General features: G+C 43.4%; 1 protein-coding gene across 1 annotated transcript in view; it reads right to left on the bottom strand.

Annotated features, from left to right (window-relative positions):
- The window catches only part of LOC135553107 (calsyntenin-2-like), a 509,523-nt gene extending 487,909 nt beyond the window's left edge, over positions 1 to 21,614 (bottom strand). Inside the window, exon 1 of the mRNA XM_064985212.1 lies at positions 21,239 to 21,614. Coding sequence (XP_064841284.1) covers positions 21,239 to 21,320 — 82 coding nt within the window. The 5' untranslated portion in view covers positions 21,321 to 21,614. The remainder of the gene's footprint in view (positions 1 to 21,238) is intronic.
- Positions 21,615 to 22,867: the final 1,253 nt, after the last annotated feature.

Here is a 22,867-nt window from a genome sequence, read left to right on the forward strand (position 1 = left end):
GACTGCAGGACAACATGTACCACAACTCAGTACAGTCCAGACTGCAGGACAACATGTACCACAACTCAGTACAGTCCAGACTGCAGGACAACATGTACCACAAACCAGTACAGTCCAGACTGCAGGACAAGATGTACCACAACTCAGTACAGTCCAGACTGCAGGACAACATGTACCACAACTCAGTACAGTCCAGACTGCAGGACAACATGTACCACAACTCAGTACAGCCCAGACTGCAGGACAACATGTACCACAACTCAGTACAGCCCAGACTGCAGGACAAGATGTACCACAACTCAGTACAGTCCAGACTGCAGGACAACATGTACCACAACTCAGTACAGCCCAGACTGCAGGACAACATGTACCACAACTCAGTACAGTCCAGACTGCAGGACAAGATGTACCACAACTCAGTACAGTCCAGACTGCAGGACAACATGTACCACAACTCAGTACAGCCCAGACTGCAGGACAACATGTACCACAACTCAATACATTCCAGACTGCAGGACAACATGTACCACAACTCAGTACATTCCAGACTGCAGGACAACATGTACCACAACTCAATACATTCCAGACTGCAGGACAACATGTACCACAACTCAGTACAGTCCAGACTGCAGGACAAGATGTACCACAACTCAATACATTCCAGACTAACAGTCCAGACTGCAGGACAAGATGTACCACAACTCAATACAGTCCAGACTGCAGGACAACATGTACCACAACTCAGTACATTCCAGACTGCAGGACAACATGTACCACAACTCAGTACAGTCCAGACTGCAGGACAACATGTACCACAACTCAATACATTCCAGACTGCAGGACAACATGTACCACAACTCAGTGCAGTCCAGACTGCAGGACAACATGTACCACAACTCAGTACAGGCCAGACTGCAGGACAACATGTACCACAACTCAGTACAGTCCAGACTGCAGGACAACATGTGCCACAACTCAGTACATTCCAGACTGCAGGACAAGATGTACCACAACTCAGTACAGTCCAGACTGCAGGACAATATGTACCACAACTCAGTACAGTCCAGACTGCAGGACAACATGTACCACAACTCAGTGCATTCCAGACTGCAGGACAAGATGTACCACAACTCAGTACAGTCCAGACTGCAGGACAACATGTACCACAACTCAGTACAGTCCAGACTGCAGGACAACATGTACCACAACTCAATACATTCCAGACTGCAGGACAACATGTACCACAACTCAGTACAGTCCAGACTGCAGGACAAGATGTACCACAACTCAGTACAGTCTGGACTGCAGGACAACATGTACCACAACTCAGTACATTCCAGACTGCAGGACAACAGGACAACATGTACCACAACTCAGTACAGTCCAGACTGCAGGACAAGATGTATGACCCTGGACTCTCCACCGAACTGCCATAAAGAACACACACAAACACAGAAATGTGCATATGCACGTGCACCCATGCAGGCACACCGTATTGACACTCACACACACATATAATACATCAAGACAAGAGATTGAAACACAACATAACTGTACACAGTTACTTTCTTTCAATATCAAATTCATGTGTGAATTGTATAGGATTCTATTATGTTCATTGTTAGCAAGGGAATACACATTGGTTTAGTAATAATTGTTATTTTAGCATTATATTTCCCAAGTCCCCCATCCATGCCAACACACACACACACATACACACACACACACACACACACACACACACACACACACACACACACACACACACACACACACACACACACACACACACACTCTCCCTGTGCTCTGGTACTTTGATGATGGTGTTAAGCTCTCATCACTAGCATGTCTGTTCTCCTATCTAAGTTTCATTTGAATTAATCTGTCTATTTCCCCATGAAGGAAACAGTTGTCATCCCATATGCTATTAATTTACAGATTGAGGGGAAGTTGGCAGACATGCTGCTCACACACACACAAACACACACACACACACACACACACACACACACACACTGTGACATCGTTGCAGTAGTGGGAAAAATGTCAGCACAGAGTCTTTTTTTAATCCATTTTTCTCATATCTCCTCGCTGGTGTCGCTGCCCTGGTGAACAGCCAGTTTTCACAAAGACCATTTCTGGTCATAATAATGAGGTGTTAATGAGCATGTAGGAGGAGTGAAAGGCAGTACTGTTAATATTAATATACTTTGATATCCCATTTTGTTATACTGTATGCATTCATGCATGTTGTATTGGGCCTTTGTGTCTCCTCTAGTGTACAGTAGGAACATGTGGTGTTTCTATTGGACATGGTTTCAGGGAAGGGTGTGACATACAGATAGGGTTGACATTCAGGAGTGCATCAGGGGACCAACAGCACATCACAGCCATCACAGGTTAGAGTAGACAGTGATGGATGACTGTCACACGCAGAGTGTGTTTAGTGCGTAAGAGAGTCCTAATGCACTAAGCGTGTTCTAAACGTGTCAAACAGCTCATGGGACATGGGACTGATGTGTGTGCAGATGGAAGACCCCTTGTAGATGACTGTCAGGGGTCCTGGATGGGGGTTTCTCTGACACACAACCCTACTGAGGAGAAGGGAGGGGGATTGCACCCCTAACGAGTACTTCATCTGTTGCTTATTCTATAAATGACTGAGACATACCATATGTGAGGGTGGTAGAGTGTATTTTGTCACCTGAGGAGCTTGATCGATCAGTGTTTGAGTGTGTATGTGTGCATGTGTGTGTGTGACTCATGAGTCACATTTCAACTACACATGGAATTGATATGTGTCACTGGGAGACGGCATTCTCTCCATGTCTCCCTCTGTTCATTTCCTCTGAGATCAGCTAGACTCTGGTGGTGGAGAGGAACAGGTCACACTATCAACACAGCTCCTCCAGGCTTGTCTGTTGAGCTCTACAAACTATCTTCTTGCTGTTATTTTTGCTTGTTCTCCATATAAGATGGAGATTAATCAGTGAGTGGGAGAGACCAAGAGAGAGAGAGACCAAGAGAGAGAGAGAGAGAGAGACAGAGAGAGACACAGAGAGAGAGAGAGAGAGAGAGAGAGAGAGAGAGAGAGAGAGAGAGAGAGAGAGAGAGAGAGACACAGAGAGAGAGAGAGAGAGACAGAGAGAGACAGAGAGAGAGAGACACAGAGAGAGAGAGACACAGAGAGAGAGAGAGAGAGAGAGAGAGAGAGAGACACAGAGAGAGACAGAGAGAGAGAGACACAGAGAGAGAGAGACACAGAGAGAGAGAGAGAGAGAGAGAGACACAGAGAGAGAGAGAGAGAGACAGAGAGAGACAGAGAGAGAGAGACACAGAGAGAGAGAGAGAGAGAGAGAGAGAGAGAGAGAGAGAGAGAGAGAGAGAGAGAAAGTGTGCACGCTAGAGAGATATCTGAGCTTGTCAGCTTTGACAAATGGAGAGGGGGAGCTGGTGAGATTGGTGCGGAAGCGATTGATGGAGAAAAGGAGACTGAGGAAGAGAACAAGGCAGAAGTGGAGGATGCTGGTTCGCACTCTGGACAGGGAGTGTCCAGACAGTTGGCTGAAGCGTCAGGGAAAGAGCCTAGCCAACAGCCTCTATCGAAAAGTTTCTATTCTGTTTTAGTGTTGCGTGAAAACAAAGAAAACACAAACACTCTTAATCGCTCTCTCTATCTCACACACACATACACACACAGTCTTGTATAACTAAACTTGAGGGGACACACAATTCAGTCCCATTCAAAATCTAATTTTCTGTAAAAACCTATCCCTAACTTTAACACTTACCCTTATCCTAACCCTAACCCTAACCCTAACCTTGAACCCAAAACCTTACCTTAACACTAATGCTAAACCTAACCCTAATTCTAACCCCAACCCTAGCTCCTAACGCTAACTCTAAACCTAACCCTAACCCTAACCCTAACCCTAATTCTAACCCTAACCCTAACCCTAACCTTGAACCCAAAACCTTACCTTAACCCTAATGCTAAACCTAACCCTAGCTCCTAACCCTAACCCTAATTCTAACCCTAACCCTAACCCTAACCTTGAACCCAAAACCTTACCTTAGCCCTAATGCTAAACCTAACCCTAGCTCCTAACCCTAACCCTAATTCTAACACTAACCCTAGCTCCTAACCCTAACCCTAATTCTAACCCTAACCCTAACCCTAACCCTAACCCTAGCTCCTAACCCTAACCCTAATGCTAAACCTGACCCTAGCTCCTAACCCTAACCCTAATTCTAACCCTAACCCTAGCTCCTAACCTTAACCCTAATTCTAACCCTAATGCTAAACTTAACCCTAGCTCCTAACCCTAACCCTAACCCTAATTCTAACCCTGACACTAATTGTAGCCTTAACCCCACATCCCTTACAAATAGCATTTGACCTTGCGGTGACTAATAAAATGTTCCCAGTTGCTTAAAATGTTTGTTTGTTTACTATTCTTGTGGCAACTTCTGGTCCCCACAAGTATAGTTAAACACGTACAGTCACACAGTCTGCTTTCGGCTCTGAAAGAGATTTACAGAGGCTTTCGACTCTGTCAATCACTGCATTCTTATCGGCAGACTCAACAGCATTGGTTTCTCAAATGACTGCCTCGCCTGGTTCACCAACTACTTCTCAGATAGAGTTCAGTGTGGCAATTCGGAGGGTCTGTTGTCCGGACCTCCGGCAGTCTCTATGGGGTGCCACAGGGTTCAATTCTCGGGCCGACTTTTCTCCGTATACATCAACAATGTCTCTGATCCACCTCTACACAGATGACATCATTCTGTATACTTCTGGCCCTTCTTTGGACACTGTGTTAACAAACCTCAGGACGAGCTTCAATACCATACAACACTTCTTCCGTAGCCTCCAACTGCTCTTAAATGCAAGCAAAACCAAATGCATGTTCTTCAACCGATCGTTGCCCGCACACACCCGCCCGTCTCACATCACTACTCTGGACGGTTCTGACTTAGAATATGTCGACAACTATAAATACCTAGGTGTCTGATTAGACTGTAAACTCTCCTTTCAGGCTCACATTAATCATCTCCAATCCAAAATGAAATCTAGAATTGGCTTCCTATTTCGCAAGAAAGCATCCTTTACTCACGCTGCCAAACAGACCCTCGTAAAACTGACAATCCTACCGATCCTTGACTTCGGCGATGGCATTTACAAAATAGCCTCCAATACTCTACTCAGCAAATTGGATATAGTCTATCACAGTGCAATCCGTTTTGTCACCAAAGCCCCATACACTACCCACCAATGCGACCTGTACTCTCTCGTTGGCTGGCCCTCACTTCATATTAATCTCCAAACTCACTGGCTCCAGGTCATCTATAAGTATTTGCTAGGTAAAGCCCCGCCCTATCTCAGCTCACTGGCCACCATAGCAGCATCCACTAATAGCACACGCTCCAGCAGGTATATTTCACTGGTCACCCCCAAAGCCAACTCCTACTTTGGTCGCCTTTCCTTCCAGTTCTCTACTGCCAATGACTGGAACGAACTGCAAAGATCACTGAAGCTGAAGACATATATCTCCCTCACTAACTTTAAGCATCAGCTATCAGAGCAGCTTACCGACCATTGCACCTTCACATAGCCCATCTGTAAATATCCCACCCACATACCTCATCCCCATACTGTTATTTATTTTTTTGCTCCTTTGCAGCCCAGTATCTCTACTTGCACATGCATTTTCTGCATATATATCACTCCAGTGTTTAAAATTGCTAAATTGTAATTATTTAGCCACTATGAAGTATTTATTGCCTACCTCCCTAATCTTACTACGTTTTCACACACTGTATATAGACTTTTCTATTGTGTTATTGACTGTACGTTTTGTTTATCCCATGTGTAACTCTGTGTTGTTTGTGTTGCACTGCTTTACTCTATCTTGGCCAGGTTGCAGTTGTAAATGAGAACTTGTTCTCAACTGGCCTACCTGGTTAAATAAAGGTGAAATAAATAAATAAAAAACACAGTAATGCTGGAGACTCTGGGAACTAATGGGTTTGTGAGGTGTGTTCCTTGTCTCTTGCTGCTACTGTTCTTAAAAGGTGGGGTGAACACTGGGGTGAGGAAGGGTGAATACTTTTCTCCATCTATCTCTAATTGCTTCTATTATTCCTTTCCCTCGCTACGCAATCCCTCCTTCCTCTCCTCTCCTCTCCCCTCCGCCCTTCTCCTCAGGGAGCACTCTCAAAGACAAGGGACGTTCCTTCTTAATTCTATAAAAGCGTCTGGTGTTTTCTTCTCTCTCTCTCTCTCTCTCTCTCTCTCTCTCTCTCTCTCTCTCTCTCTCTCTCTCTCTCTCCTCTCTCCCTTCTTCACACCTCAGAGAGTAAATCAATGGGCCTGTCTAGTGCTAAGTATGGTCAGCAATAGCCCCAGAGGGAGAGCAAGGGAGCAAGAGAGCTCACCTGCCCACTGTGATTAGTAGAGGCTTACCTCCAACTATAACACAGCTACACACACACACACACACACACACACACACACATGTACACACACATTGTTCACTTCCTGAAAAACTAGAAAGAAGTGCAAGAGATAAGAAACCATGAAGAAATAACCCCAAGCCATTTTTACATTTTTTATTTCATCCTTTATTTATTTTAAGCAGGTAGGCTAGTTGAGAACAAGTTCTCATTTACAACTGCGACCTGGCCAAGATAAAGCAAAGCAGTGCGACACAAACAACAACACAGAGTTGCACAAGGAATAAACAAGCGTACAGTTAATAACACAATAGAAAAAAAAGAGAGTCTATATACAGTGTGTGCAAATTGCGTGAGGAGGTAAGGCAATAAATAGGCCATAGTAGCGAAGTAATTACAATTTACAAATTAACACTGGAGTGATAGATGTGCAGATGATGAAAAAACAATATGGGGATGTGGTAGGTAGATTGGATGGGATATTTACAGGTGGGCTATGTACAGCTATTTGGATGGGCTATTTACAGATGGGCTAGATTTTATTTTAGATTGAAAACATTTAATATGAGTCTGGAAGGAGAGTTTACAGTCTAGCCAGACACCTAGGTATTTGTAGTTGTCCACATATTCTAGGTCAGAACTGTCCAGAGTAGTTATGCTAGTCAGGCATGTGGGTGCGGGCAGCGAGCAGTTGAACAGCATGCATTTAGTGTTACTAGTGTTTAAGAGCAGTTGGAGGCCATGGAAGGAGTGTTGTATGGCATTGAAGCTCGTTTGGAGGTTTGCCAGAGGTCCGGACAACAGGCCCTCCGATTTGACACACTGAACTCTGTGTAGTTGGTGAGAAGTAGTTGGTGAACCAGGCGAGGCAGTCATTTGAGAAACCAAGGCTGTTGAGTCTGGCAATAAGAATACGGTGAATGACAGAGTCGAAAGCCTTGGCAAGGTCGATGAAGATGGCTGCACAGTACTGTCTTTTATCGATGGAGGTTATGATATTGTTTAGTACCTTGAGCGTAGCTGAGGTGCACCCGTGACCAGCTCGGAAATTAGATTGCACAGTGGAGAAGGTATGGTGGGATTCGAAATGGTCAGTGATCTGTTTATTAACTTGGCTTTCGAAGATTTTAGAAAGGCAGGGCAGGATAGATATAAGTCTATAACAGTTTGGGTCTAGAGTGTCACTCCCTTTGAAGAGTGGAGGACCGCGGCAGCTTTCCAATCTTTAGGGATCTCGGACGATACGAAAGAGAGCTTGAACAGACTGGTAATAGGGGTTGCAACAATGGTGGTGGATAATTTTAGAAAGAGAGGGTCCAGGAGGTCTACACAGCTGATTTGTTCGGGTCCAGGTTTTGCAGCTCTTTTAGAACATCTGTTATCTGGATTTGGGTGAAGGAAAAGTGGGGAGGCTTGGGCAAGTAGCTGCGTGGGGTGCAGAGCTATTAGCCGTGGTTGGGCTGGCCAGGAGGAAAGCATGGAGAAATGCTTATTGAAGAAGAGAAATACTTATTTAAATTCTCTATTGTCGTGGATTTATCTGTGGTGACAGTGTTACCTAGCCTCAGTGCAGTGGGCAGCTGGGAGGAGGTGCTCTTATTCTCCATGTACTTTACAGTGTCCCAAAACTTTTTGGGGTTAGAGCTACAGGATGCAAATTTCTGTTTGAAAAAACTAGCCTTTACTTTCCTGACTGACTGTGTGTATTGGTTCCCTGAAAAGTTGCATATCGTTGGGACTATTCGATGCTAGTGCAGTCTGCCACAGGATGTTTTTGTGCTGGTTGTGGGCAGTCAGGTCTGGAGTGAACCAAGGGCTATATCTGTTCTTAGTTCTACATTTTTTTGAAAGGGGCATGCTTATTTAAGATGGTGAGGAAAGCACTTTTAAAGAATATCCAGGCATCATCGACTGACGGGATGAGGTCAATGTTCTTCCAGGATACCCGGGCCAGGTTGATTAGAAAGGCTTGCTCGCAGAAGTGTTTTAGGGAGCGTTTGACAGTGATAAAGGGTAGTTGTTTCACCGCGGACCCATGGTGGATGAAGGGAATGAGGCAGTGATCGCTGAGATCCTGATTGAAAAGAGCAGAGGTGTATTTGGAGGGCAAGTTTGTCAGGATAATATCTATGAGGGTGCCCATGTTTACGGATTTAGGATTGTACCTGGTGGGTTCGTTGATAATTTGTGTGAGATTGAGGGCATCTAGCTTAGATTGTAGGACTGCAGGGGTGTTAATAACCTGTTTGGGTTAGAGGGCAGCATTTTCACGTTCGGATGAAAAGCGTGCCCATAGTAAACGTCCTGCTACTCAGGCCCAGAAGCTAATGTATGTATATTGTTAGTGGTATTGGATAGAAAACACTTTGAAGTTTCTAAAACTGTTTGAATGATGTCTGTGAGTATAACAGAACTCACCTTGCAAAAACCTGAGAAAAATCCAACCAGGAAGTGGGAAATCTGAGGTTTGTAGTTTTTCAACTCATTTCCTATCGAATTAACAGTGTCTATGGGGTCATATTGCACTTCTTAAGGCTTCCACTAGATGTCAACAGTCTTTAGAACGTTGTTTGAGGCTTCTACTGTGAAGTGGGGGCGAATAAGAGCTGATTCAACCAGAGCTCTGCCAGAGTGCCATGAGCTGATCACGCGCGCACACGTGAGAGCGACCTGCGTTCAATTGCAATTCTAAAGACAAAGGTTGGAACATTATTATCCGGTTGGAACATTATTGAAGATTTATCTTAAATACATCCTAAAGATTGATTATATACATCGTTTGACATGTTTATACGAACTGTAATATAACTTTTTGAACTTTTCGTCTGAACTTTTGCCTGGACCCGCGCCTCGTGAGTTTGGATTTGTTACCAAACGCGCTAACAAAAGGAGGTATTTGGACATAAATGATGGACTTTATCGAACAAAACAAACATTTATTGTGGAACTGAGATTCCTGGGAGTGCATTCTGATGAAGATCATCAAAGTTAAGTGAATATTTATAACGCTATTTCTGACTTTTACTGACAGCACAACATGACGGGTTTCTTCATGGCTTATTTTGTGTCTGAGCTCTGTACTCAGATTATTGCATGGTTTGCTTTTTCCGTGAAGCTTTTTTGAAATCTGACACAGCGGTTGCATTAAGGAGAAGTATATATATATATAATTCTGTGCATAATAGTTGTATCTTTTATCAAAGTTTGTTATGAGTATTTCTTTAAATTGATTTGGCTCTCTGAAAATTCGCCGAATGTTTGAGGCACAACATTGCTGACCATAAAGCGCCAATGTAAACTGAGATTTTGGGATATAAATATGAACTTTATCGAACAAAACATACATGTATTGTGTAACATGAAGTCCTATGAGTGCCAACTGAAGAAGATCATCAAAGGTTAGTGATAACTTTTATCTCTATTTCTACTTTTTGTGACTCCTCTCTTTGGCTGGAAAATGGCTGTGTTTTTTTGTGACTAGGCTCTGACCTAACATAATCATATGTTGTGCTTTCACTTTAAAGCCTTTTTGAAATTGGACATGATGGGTAGATTAACAAGAAGTGTATTTTTAAGTTGGTGTATTGCACTTGTGAATGTATGAAAGTTACATATTTCTAAAAAGCATTTTTGAATTTCACGCTCTGCCTCTAGCGGCTGGGAGGTGGGCTCAAAACATACATGTATTGTGTAACTCAGAGTGCCACCTGAAGCTTTAGTGATAACTTTTATCTCTATTTCTACTTTTTGGGCTGAAAATGCCACCCAGTGGCAGCTAAATTGCATGATGCCACTAATGGTCCAGGGCTTACGGCAGGAATCCGGCGTTGTAGTGGAGAAAACAGTCCAATACTGGCAGCCTGGCAAGTATTATCCAGGCTAAAAGCGGCTGCTGTTTGTGCAGAAGGTAAAGGCCGCTAGCAGTGGCTGACAATGACTAAATAGCTAGTAGCTAATTAGCTGTTTAGCTTCTGATGGCTAACTTCTGATGGAGGTTCTGGCTATATTAAATTTAAAAATGGAAAAGAGATTGAAAATAAATTGAAATATATACACAAAAGACGAAAAATACAAAATGTACATTGGAGAACGACAAACCACGTCTGCACTGCTACGCCCTCTTGGAATATGTCAATGTAGAATGTAGAAGAACGAGGGAAGGAGGGTGGGAGAGAGTGAGGGGGAGGGGAAGGGAGTGATGTAGGAAGAGAGAGAAAGAGGAAGGGGAGAGAGGGAGAGAGGGAGGGAGAGGAGGGAAGAAAGGAAGGGGAGAAGAGAGGATACAATAGGTGAGACAAGGTGTTCTGTGGGTCAGAGGTGCTATGGCTACAGGCTAAAGGTTCACAGTAGTACATACACCTGTAACCTTTTGTATTGTTCTGAATTCAATGGGGGAGATATTGTACATATGTCCAAATGTCCATACCAGCATACATTGCTTTAATATCAGTGGAGTGTTGCGTGGATATGGGAACAAGGACCCAGATTCTAAGATATATCTCTTGTGAGATAATTCTGTTTCTGTAGCATGAGGCACTACAAGTATACCGACTGTACGCTACTTTAACATACAGCTCCTGAGTGGCGCAGCATCTCAGTGCTAGAGGTGTCACTACAGACCCTGGTTCAAATCCAGGCTGTATCATGACTGGCTGTGATTGGGAATCACATAGGGTGGTGAACAATTGGCCCAGCGTCGTCCGGCTTTGGCTGGTGTATGTCGTTATTGTAAATAAATAAAAAATCTTAACTGACTTGCCTAGTTAAATAAGGACCACCCATACGTAAAAATATACGCACGCGTGACTGTAAGTCGCTTTGGATAAAAGTGTTGGCTAAATAGCATATCATATAATAGGTAACGACATGTCCTCCTACATGTTGAACCATGGTTTTCTAGTCGCAGCACGGCAGGCAGGGTTTGTGCCTCTGGCCGGGGATTTATAGAGCGCTCCGATAATGCACTTCCTCGCTCAAAAGGGGGACATAAATACATAAATCTGCCAGTTTTTTTGTCAACACTTTTTTATTGGCTGATGGGGTCCTCTTCTCTCGCTCTTCTGCTTATTCTATCACACACACACACACACACACACACACACACACACACACACACACACACACACACACACACACACACACACACACACACCAAAAAAAGTATTATTGCATGAACAATGTGGAATGACTATACAAAACATGAATAACACCTGCTCTTTCCATGTCAAAGACAGACCTGGTGAATCCAGGTGAAAGCTATGATCCCTTATTGATGTTGGTTTTTTATTTTTAGGGAGGGTAGATCAGCTTTAATATTGCAGAAAGATTGTAGGTTTCATCAATGTACTTGTTTGCATAATTTCCAATCTCCCATATATATACAGTACCAGAGTAAAGTTTGGACACACCTACTGATTCAAGGGTTTTTCTTTATTTTTCATATTTTCTACATTGCAGAATAATAGTGAAGACATCATGTAGTAACCAAAAAAGTGTTAAACAAATCAAAATATATTTTCGATTTTAGAGAATCTTCAAAGTTTGCCCTTTGCTTGATGACAGCTTTGCACACTCTTGGTATTCTCTCATCCAGCTTCACCTGGAATGCTTTTCCAACCGTCTTGAAGGAGTTCCCACATATGATGAGCACTTGTTGGCTGCTTTTCCTTCACTCTGAGGTCCAACTCATCCCAAACCATCTCTATTGGGTTGAGGTCAGGTGGTGGAGGCCAGGTCATCTGATGCAGCACTCATCACTCTCTTTCTTGGTCAAATAGCTGTTACACAGCCTGGAGGTGTGTTGGGTCAATGTCCTGTTGAAAAACAAATGATAGTGGGACTAAGTGCACACCAGATGGGATGGCGTATTGCTGCAGAATGCTGTGGTAGCCATGCTGGTTAAGTGTGCCTTGAATTCTAAATAAATCACTGACAGTGTCACTAGCAAAGCACCCTCACACCATCACACCTCCTGCTCCATGCTTCAGGGTGGGAACATGCGGAGATCCTGCGGATATCATCCGTTCACCTACTCTGCATCTCACAAAGACACGGCAGTTGGAACAAAAAATATCAAATTTGGATAGGATAGATTTCCACCGGTCTGATGTCCAATGCTCATGTTTCTTGGCCCAAGCGAGTCTCTTCTTCTTATTGGTGTCTTTTAGTAGTGGTTTCTGTGCAGCAATTCGACCATGAAGGTCTGATTCATACAGTCTCCTCTGAACAGTTGATGTTGAGATGTGTCTGTTACTTGAATACTGTGAAGCTTTTATTTGGGCTGCAATTTCTGAGGCTGGTAACTCTAATGAACTTATCCTCTGCAGCAGAAGTAACTCTGAGTCTTCCTTTCCTGTGGCAGGCCTCATGAGAGCTAGTTTCATCATAGTGCTTGATGGTTTTTGTGACTGCACTTGAAGAAACGTTCAAAGTTCTTGAAATGTTCTGAATTGACTGACCATGTTTTAAAGTAATGATGGACTGTCATTTCTCTTTGCTTATTTGAGCTGTTCTTGCCATAATATGGACTTGGTCTTTTCCCAAATAGCGCAGCGCCCGCAAGGTCCCCCTGCTCAAGAAAGCACATATACATGCTCGTCTGAAGTTTGCCAATGAACATCTGAATGATTCAGAGGACAACTGGGTGAAAATGTTGTGGTGAGACCAAAATGGAGCTCTTTGGCATCAACTCAACTCGCTGTGTTTGGAAGAGGAGGAATGCTACCTATGACCCCAAGAACACCATCCCCACCGCCAAACATGGAGGTGGAAAAATTATGCTTTGGTGGTGTTTTTCTGCTAAGGGGACAGGACATCTTCACCGCATCAAAGGGACGATGGACGGGGCCATGTAACGTCAAATCTTGAGTGAGAACCTCCTTCCCTCAGTCAAGGCATTGAAAATGGGTTGTGGATTGGTATTCCAGCATGACCCAAATGACCCAAAACACACGGCCAAGGCAACAAAGGAGTGACTCAAGAAAAAGCACATTAAGGTCCTGGAGTGGCCTAAACAGTCTCCAGACCTTAATCCCATTGAAAATCTGTGGAGTGAGCTGAAGGTTCGAGTTGCCAAACGTCAGCCTCGAAACCTTAACCTCTTGAAACTCTAGGGGCGCAATTTCATTTTTGGATGAAAAACATTCCCGTTTTAACCTTCTTGCCATCCCGGATCCGGTCGTGACAGCCTCAGGCTCATTAGCCAACGCAACGTTAACGATTTCTGAAAATCGCAAATAAAATGAAAATGTTTGCTCAAGCTTAGCCTTTTCTTAACAACACTGTCATCTCAGATTTTCAAAATATGCTTTTGAACCATAGCAATTGACTAATTTGTGTAAGAGTATGCTAAGCTAGCTTAGCATTTTGAGAAGTTATTTAGCACGCAACATTTTCACAAAAAACAGATAACCAAATAAATAAAATCGTTACCTTTGAAGAGCCGATGTTTTCAAAAACGATAAAATCAGAGTTTTTCAACTGTATCTCAAATTTGGTACCAAAACCTTGTTGATTGGTCAAACGATTCAAAAGGAAACGAAATTCAATCAAATGTACTTTTAACATCATTGAAATGCTTCATGACTACATTCTCAGAAGCTGGAGAAAATGCCAAGACTGTGCACTCAAGCTGTCATCGCAAATTTGAAATTTGAGGTCTATTTTGAAGAATCACCTGAAATTTACTCCTCTCCATTCAGACCATATTATGAGACAAATGGAAACCTCAAAATTGCTCATTTCCTGATGCCGTCTCATCTTGGTTTTGCCTGAAGCTCACATTCTAGGGCACGCACTTTTGCAGTTCTGGACACGGAGTGTTTTCTTCTGTAATCAATTATATGTATAGTTTGGAAAGGACAAAATATCTTGTTTAAAACGGGAACGTTTTTCATCCAAAAATGAAATTGCGCCCCTAGAGTTTCAACAGGTTAAACAAGATATTTTGTCACAAAAAGATGCTCGACTATGCATATAATTGGTAGCTTTGGAAAGAAAACACTCTGACGTTTCCAGAACTGCAAAGATATTTTCTGTGCGTGCCCTAGAACGTGAGCTTCAGGCAAAACCAAGATGAGACGGCATCCAGGAAATGAGCAGGATTTTTGAGGCTCTGTTTTCCATTGTCTCCTTATATGGCTGTGAATGCGAGAGGAGTAAGTCTGCCCTTTCTGTCGTTTCCCCAAGGTGTCTGCAGCATTGTGACGTATTTGTAGGCATATCATTGGAAGATTGACCATAAGAGACCACATTTACCAGGTGTCCGCCCCGGTGTCTGCGCCAAATTGGTGCGCAAAAGTCAGCTGCAAGTATTTTTCCACAGAATTCAGAGAAGAATGCAGGCTTCCACGAACGATATATCAATGAAGAGATATGTGAAAAAACACCTTGAGGATTGATTCCAAACAACGTTTGCCATGTTTCGGTCAATATTATGGAGTTAATTCGGAAAAAGTTTGACGTTGTAGGTGACTGAATTTTCGGTTCGTTTCAGTAGCCAAATGTGATGTACAAAACGGAGCGATTTCTCCTACACACAGACGCTTTCAGGAAAAACTGCGCATTTGGTATGTAACTGAGAGTCTCCTCATTGAAAACATCCGAAGCTCTTCAAAGGTAAATGATTTTATTTATTTGGTTATCTGGTTTTTGTGAAAATGTTGCGTGCTAAATGCTACTCAAAATGCTAAGCTAGCTTAGCATACTCTTACACAAATTAGTCAATTGCTATGGTTCAAAAGCATATTTTGAAAATCTGAGATGACAGTGTTGTTAAGAAAAGGCTAAGCTTGAGAGCAGGCGCATTATTTTCATTTTATTTGCGATTTTCAGAAATCGTTAACGTTGCGTTATGCTAATGAGCCTGAGGCTTTAGTCACGATCCCGGATCCGGGATGGGGAGTTTCAAGAGGTTAATGACTTGGAGAAGATCTGCAAAGAGGAGTTGGACAAAATCCCTGCTGAGATGTGTGCAAACCTGGTGTCCAACTACAAGAAACGTCTGACCTCTGTGATTTCCAACAAGGGTTTTGCCACCAAATACTAAGTCATGTTTTGCAGAGGGGTCAAATGCTTATTTCCCTCATTAAAATGCAAATCAATTTATAACATTTTTGACATGCGTTTTTCTGGATTTTTTTGTTGTTATTCTGTCTCTCACTGTTCAAATAAACCTACCATTAAAATTATAGACTAATAATTTATTTGTCAGTGGGCAAACATACAAAATCAGCAGGGGATCAAATACTTTTTTCCCCTCACTATATCTCCTGTCTACCAATCCTACCTTGTCACAACACAACTGATTGGCTCAAACGCATCAAGAAGGAGAGAAATTCAACAAATGTACTTTTAACGGCACACCTGTTAATTGAAATGCATTCCAGATGACTACCTCATGAAGCTGGTTGAGAAAATGCCAAGAGTGTGCAAAGCTGTCATCGAGGCAAATTTGAAATTTGAGGCTATTTTGAAGAATCTAAAATAAAATAAAAACTGACATTTACGTAAGTATTCAGACCCTTTGCTATGAGACTCAAAATTGAGCTCAGTTGCATGCTGTTTCCATTGATCATCCATGAGATGTTACTACAACTTGATTGGAGTCCACATGTGGTAAATTCAATTGATTGTACATGATTTGGAAAGGCACAAACTTGTCTCTATAAGGTCACACAGTTGACAGTGCATGTCAGAGCAAAAAAAAGCCATGAGGTCGAAGGAATTGTCCGTAGAGCTCCGAGACAAGATTGAGTCAAGGCACAGATCTGGAGAAGGGTACAAAAAAATGTCTGCACCATTGAAGGTCCCCAAGAACACAGTAGCCTCCATCAATTTTTAAATGTAAGAAGTTTAGAATGACCATGACTCTTCCTAGAGCTGGCCGTCCGGACAAACTGAGCAAACGGGGGAGAAGGGCCTTGGTCAGGGAGTTGACCAAGATCCCGATGGTCACTCTGACAGAGCTCCAGAGTTCCTCTGTGGAGATGGGAGAACCTTTCAGAGGGACAACCATCTCTGCAGCACTCCACCAATCAAGCCATTATAGTAGGGTGGCCAGACGGAAGACACTCCTCAGTAAAAGGCACATGACAGCCCGCTTGGAGTTTGCAAAAATGCACCTAAAGGACTCAGACCATGAGAAACAAGATTCTCTGGTCTGATGAAACCAAGATTGAACTCATTGGCCTGAATGCCAAGCGTCACACCTGGAGGAAACCTGGCACCATCTCTATGGTGAAGCACGGTGGTGCCAGCATCATACTGTTGGGATGTTTTTCAACGGCAGGGACTGGGAGACTAGTCAGGATTGAGGGAAAGATGAACAGAGCAAAGTACAGAGAGATCCTTGATGAAATCCTGCTCCAGAGCGCTCTGGACCTCAGACTGGGACGAAGGTTCACCTTCCAACAGGACAATGACCCTAAGCCCACAGCCAAGACAACACAGGAGTGGCTTCGGGGACAAGTATCTGAATGTCCCAGCCAGAGCTGGCTTGACTTGTACCTGGTCGACCATCTCTGGAGAGACCTGAAAATAGCTATGCAGCGACGCTCCCCATCTAACCTGACAGCACTTGAGAGGATCTGCAGAGAAGAATGGGAGAAACTCCCCAAATACAGGTGTGCCAAGCTTGTAGTGTCATACCCAACAAGACTTGAGGCTGTAATCGCTGCCAAAGGTGCTTCAACAAAGTACTGAGTAAAGGGTCTGAATACTTTTGTAAATGTGATATTTCAGTTTTGCAAACATTTCTAAAAACCTGTTTTTGCTTTATCATAATGGGATTTTGTGTGTAGATTGCTGAGGTAACAAACAATTTAATCAATTTTTAGAATAAGGCTGTAACACAACAATATGTGAAAAAGTGAAGGGGTCTGAATACTTTCTGAATGCACAGTATCTCTGAACACCATCCAGTTTTGATTTATATTTGCCATTGTGCTGTGATGTTTCACAAAAGTTCTGAACCTTTCTATTCTCATCGTTTCTACAGAATGGTGCAACTGAATTTTAGGAAGCTGTTCCTGATGTTTGGTATACTCAGGGTTTAGGTCAGGTGCTTCTATAGAGGAAGCATAGCCTATATTGAAATTATACCTTATTTTATAATGAAGGTGGAAGTTTCTGTTAATCATAACTCTTTTTATCTTGATTTATTTTAACCTTGTGCATTGAAATATGCATTCTGTACCTCGTTTTCACATATACAGTAGTCAACCAACAGCATCCAAAGTACTCCTGCAGTTGGCCAAATCGTATTACCGGGTAATGCTTTGCTTCCTCTATGGACTGAGTCATATTACATTTGAAGTACTGTTTGTGTGTACTTTCTGATTGAAAAATAATAGTTTTGTGTTTACCCCCAAAAATAATAAAGCTGAAAAGGTTCCTCGATGGAAACAGACGCTGTGGGTAGCTAAATGAAAATACACATACTATAGGTAATGAGCTATCTAAATTCATAGTTCATATTGCTTGGAATTACACAAAAGCGCAGCTCCGGGCAGCTCTGGCAAAAACCTCTGCACCGCTTTCTACTCAACCGCGAAAAAATTCCCCCCACCACGCTGCTGAGCGTGAGACATGGTGGGTTGTGGGAGAAATCGTTTTGAGTCTCCGTTTGCAACCGTGAATGCAATAACTCCTTTGTAAATAGCTTCGCCTCCTCTTCGCAGTTTTGCATACTTGGCTGCTGTCAACATGCACCAACACACATACTTACGGGCATAAACACACAGCTCTAGGTTTGGAGCGGATGCCTTGAGGATCTCTTTGATTAAAAGGAGTGTCGTTAGTTCACGGTTCTTGAAATACAACGGTGGCTACAAAGAAAATGACAGGGGAAGACCGCGCCTCAAAGTTGTCCTGTATAACAGCCAATTCCCGAGTCTTCTCTAGTTACTTAAAGGACATACAGTCGACGCACGGTTCAACTGTCGCATGGAACATCTTAAAGAAAAGCTGCATCATGACAGAAGATAATGTTACTATGTTACAAGTTCAGAACGTTACTGTATGTCTCACGTTTCTCTCGCTTTTACACAGAGTTAAAGATGGCAATTGAAAATACCGTCTTTAAATGTGGCTAGTGGGCCAGGTTAGCAGCAGACAGACGACATATAGAAATGCATGTAGACATGCCTTCAAATTAGTGTATTCGGCTATTTCAGCCACAGCCGTTGCTGACAGGTGTGTCTCCATAGACAAACATTGGCAGGAGAATAGTCTATACTGAAGAGGTCAGTGACTTTCAATGTGGCACAGAAAGGGACCACCGAGAGCTGAAGCATGTTGTGCGTTAAAATCGTCTGTCCTCAGTTGCAACATTCACTACCAAGTTCCAAACTCTCTTTGGAAGCAACGTCAGCACAATAACTGTTCTTCGGGAGCTTCAAGAAATGGGTTTCCTTGGCCGTGCAGCCAGCACACAACCCTAAGATCACCATGTGCAAAGCCAAGTGTAGACTGGAGTGGTGTAAAGCTCACTGCCATTGGAATCTGGAGCAGTGGAAACGCATTCTCTGGAGTGATGAATCACGCTTCACCATCTAGCAGTCAGACAGACGAATCTGAGTTTGGCAGATGCCAGGAGAATGCTCCTTGTCCCAATGCATAGTGCCAACTATGTTTGTTGGAGGAGGAATAATGGTCCGGTGCTGTTTTAGTTAGTTCCTTAGTTCCAGTGAAGGGAATCGGTGTGTTTGTCGAGATTGGTGTGGAAGAAATTGACTGGTCTGCACAGAGCCCTGACCTCAACCCGATTGAAAACCTTTGGGATGAATTGGAACACAGACTGCGAGCCAGGCCTAATCGCCCAACATCAGTGCCCAACCTCACTAATACTCTTGTGGCTGAATGGAAACAAGTCCCTGCAGCAATGTTCCAACATCTAGTGGAAAGCCTTCACAGAAGAGTGGATGCTGTTATAGCAGCAAAGGGGGGACCAACTCCATATTAATGCCCATGATTATGGAAAGAGATGTTCGACGAGCAAATGTCCACATACTTTTGGTCATGTGTTGTATCGTAAACAATGGGCTCTCATTTTCTCCTATGTTGCGGCCCTGGGGACTTAATTAGAACCGTGTTGTGCCGGCGTTTCCACCCCCATTGACTCGACAGTAATGTGTTTACTTCTCACTTAGCAGCCTAGCAGTGGCTTGAAAAGTCCAACAGTCCTGATCTACTATCATGCTATCTCGAGATGAACAAAGTCTACACATTTGTGGATGGAGTTGGTGACAGACCAGGTATCCACTTGCAAATAAACACCAACACTCATATGGGTAACTTCAGCACCACTGACAACACATTAAAACACACTCAGGCTCTTATTGCAAATCAGCACCATAGACAGCTAGTGCATTCCCTATCTCTCGCTCACACACACACACACACACACACACACACACACACACACACACACACGCGCGCGCGCTCTGCACCGGGTCAGGCTATAATCATATTCAATTGAAAATGCAGATGAAGCACAAGCTTCGCCTCCCTACTCAGATCATTCGTTTGTATCATATGCATCCATACTACTGGGTCAACAGATAGAGACAGATAGGCATATTGGGAGCATGTGAAGCCAGACCCAACGGCTGCTTTCTTTCCGAAACACAGCGAAATGCGCGGAGCAACACCTTATCATGCATCCGGCAACTGCCACTGCTGCCAGACAAAGTGACAGGTGCAACATTTGTTATTACGCTCCCCAAACAGCAGCCACAGTCTACGGTGAGTTTATTCATGTGTACCTGGTGCCAAATCCACCAATTTACCTGTGGCACCGGAGTGGCTCGTGAGCAGCTCGAGAGCAGTGAGTCTCATATGTGCTATAACATAGATATATTTAGCTCACCGAGGGAGTGCCGTCCGCAATCCATTAACGATATACATTAATCGCTCATCATTCTGCAATAAAAAACATTCGCCTAAAAAGCCTGTGATAATTATATGGCTGATAACAAAATATTGTACCTTTATTTAACCAGGCAAGTCAGTTAAAAACACATTCTTATTTTCAATGACGGCCTAGGAACAGTGGGTTAACTGCCTGTTCAGGGGCAGAACGACAGATTGGTACCTTGTCAGCTGGGGGGTTTGAACTTGCAACCTTCCGCTCTAACCACTAGGCTACCCTGCCGCCCCAATATGCACCATCGTCACCAGCATCGGCATCATTCTATCAATATCTGATAAGTAGGGTCATACTCATATTTATATCAGCATCAGGACATTATATGCCTAAATAGTCCTCATCATCAATAAGATATCAGACTACTTTCTTCTATTCTTACCACCTCATATCTCTTCAAAAACCCAAGATCTGTCTCGGTCGGTTCGAGGAGGCAGGCTATACGATGCCTATCACATGGTAAGGGACCATATCCATAAGCAGATGTCACAGTGAAAACTTGGACACATTGGTACACTCAATGCAGCGGCAGCACTCCTCCTGATAAGAAAGGACAGGTCCCAGAGGCACCTCCACTCGGAAATAGACCTATCAGCCAGACTCCCTATAATTCACCCTCTGCCCCGACTGCTTTACAAATCACAGCCATTTAACCATCTGATATCAGAGATTCTAAATAAATACAATCACAGCGCAATCAGCCCACATTAGAGGTGAAAATACTCCGATATGGACGCTCTATCCTCTCCCTATATTCCTCCCTCCCATTGCCGCCTCTTCAACAATAAGCAGATTGCAAAGTGACAGAGAGAGCGCACCACGCAAGGGGTAGGGAGCGCCAAGTTCCCCTTAACCTACCTTTCACTGTGTGACAGGCACACAGCCCCACTGCAACCCCGGCCATCAGCAGCACCACCTCGGATATTCTCTGCATCTTCATGACGTGGTGAGAGCGAAATGCAGACAGGGCACGGTGACCTCTTTATCTCTCTCTCTCTCTCTCTCTCTCTCGATCCTTTCCGCCCGCTCCTTCTATTCAGCTTGTCCCAACGTTTTCTCTCCTTCAAGCCGTAAAACTGTTCACTAATGATATGTCCGACTTCGACTAAAGATAGCGAGCAAAGAGTGCAATAATACACAAAGCGAGGCAGAGAGAGAGGCTTCTTCCGTGAAGAAACCGTGAAGCTGCGCGGTATAGTTAACTGAGCTCGTTCGATGGTTGTTGGATGCCCAACTAACTGCTTAGTGATAAGACGGGACCGGAGACCAACGCTCCCCAGGACTAGACTGTTACGTCACGGGGAGGAGAGATGTGGATTCATATTCATATTTTCTTCTGTCATACCGCTCCCTCCTATCACTCAGCACTAAACGGCACCGCGATCACACACTTCTTCATTGTCTGAAATTATTCATCTGACCAATTTTACAAGAATAATTTTTTGTGAATATTATACTGATATTCAGCTCATTAGGCTACCACTGTCACCAGACCAACCGAGGATGTTTCTTACCCACTTGCCTCCACATACAGGTATCCATAGCTGTGGGAAGATGTTTTGAGTAGGGGGTGCTGAGCGCAGGAGGGTTTGAAAAAAAATCCCCTTTCTAATGAAGTATAGCTGATTATTCAGGTGCTGGCTGTCAGTAAATAGCAATGCATCTAAAATGCGTGTGAAGATAAGGTTTCTTAAATATAATTTGGAATGTTGAGACAAGAGTAAAGGGGAGGGGTGTGTAGCGAAGATATAGGCGCGTCTCTCTCCAGAACGCGCTCAACTCTGCTCTGAGCTGTCTTCTGCCAATTAATTGCGCATTCATTGTTTTATTGTGTTAATTGTTTGCCCTTTGATCAGTTCCCCATGTACTGTTAATCCCTGTCATTTGGTTACATTCATTTATGTTAATGCATGGATTAATTGGGGCTATACAGTCATTGTTTCTCATTCTTGGAGTGGAAATGTTGTTTGCAGAGTTCACAACCTGCTACACTTGTGAGAAACAAGTGGTTTATTTCATACAGTGGCTGTTGGTGGAGCATGGCCTTATTTCCATTAGAGCATATTGGTTGACTGTTATTCATATTCCATTCAGCCAGCTCAATGTAACATTGATAGGCTTAGGCTACTACATGATACTTACATTTTCCCTATACCCATCATCAGGTTGCTACACCCCTAATATTCAGATTAAAGATTATAAGTAGATGCACAGGTCAAGAGGCAAATTGGAGTAATCAAGATTGCAGACAGTGACATATTACATACCTCCTTGCACACTCTTGCCTGAATCTAGCGGATCTAGAGTGTACTAATTAGTCCAAACAGTTGCAAATGAGGGTTTCTATTGGATAAATTCAGGTAGGTTTATCCCCGTTTTGTTCCGTTTGCGTCAGTTTCGGCGGAATGAACACACCCCTGACCACCCTTGCCATGAAGTTTACTTTCATAGCAGCCACATAAAAACACCATCATCACTTTGCTCATT

This window comes from Oncorhynchus masou, chromosome 13 (genome assembly GCF_036934945.1).
Source record: "Oncorhynchus masou masou isolate Uvic2021 chromosome 13, UVic_Omas_1.1, whole genome shotgun sequence".
NCBI classification, from domain to species: Eukaryota; Metazoa; Chordata; class Actinopteri; order Salmoniformes; family Salmonidae; genus Oncorhynchus; species Oncorhynchus masou.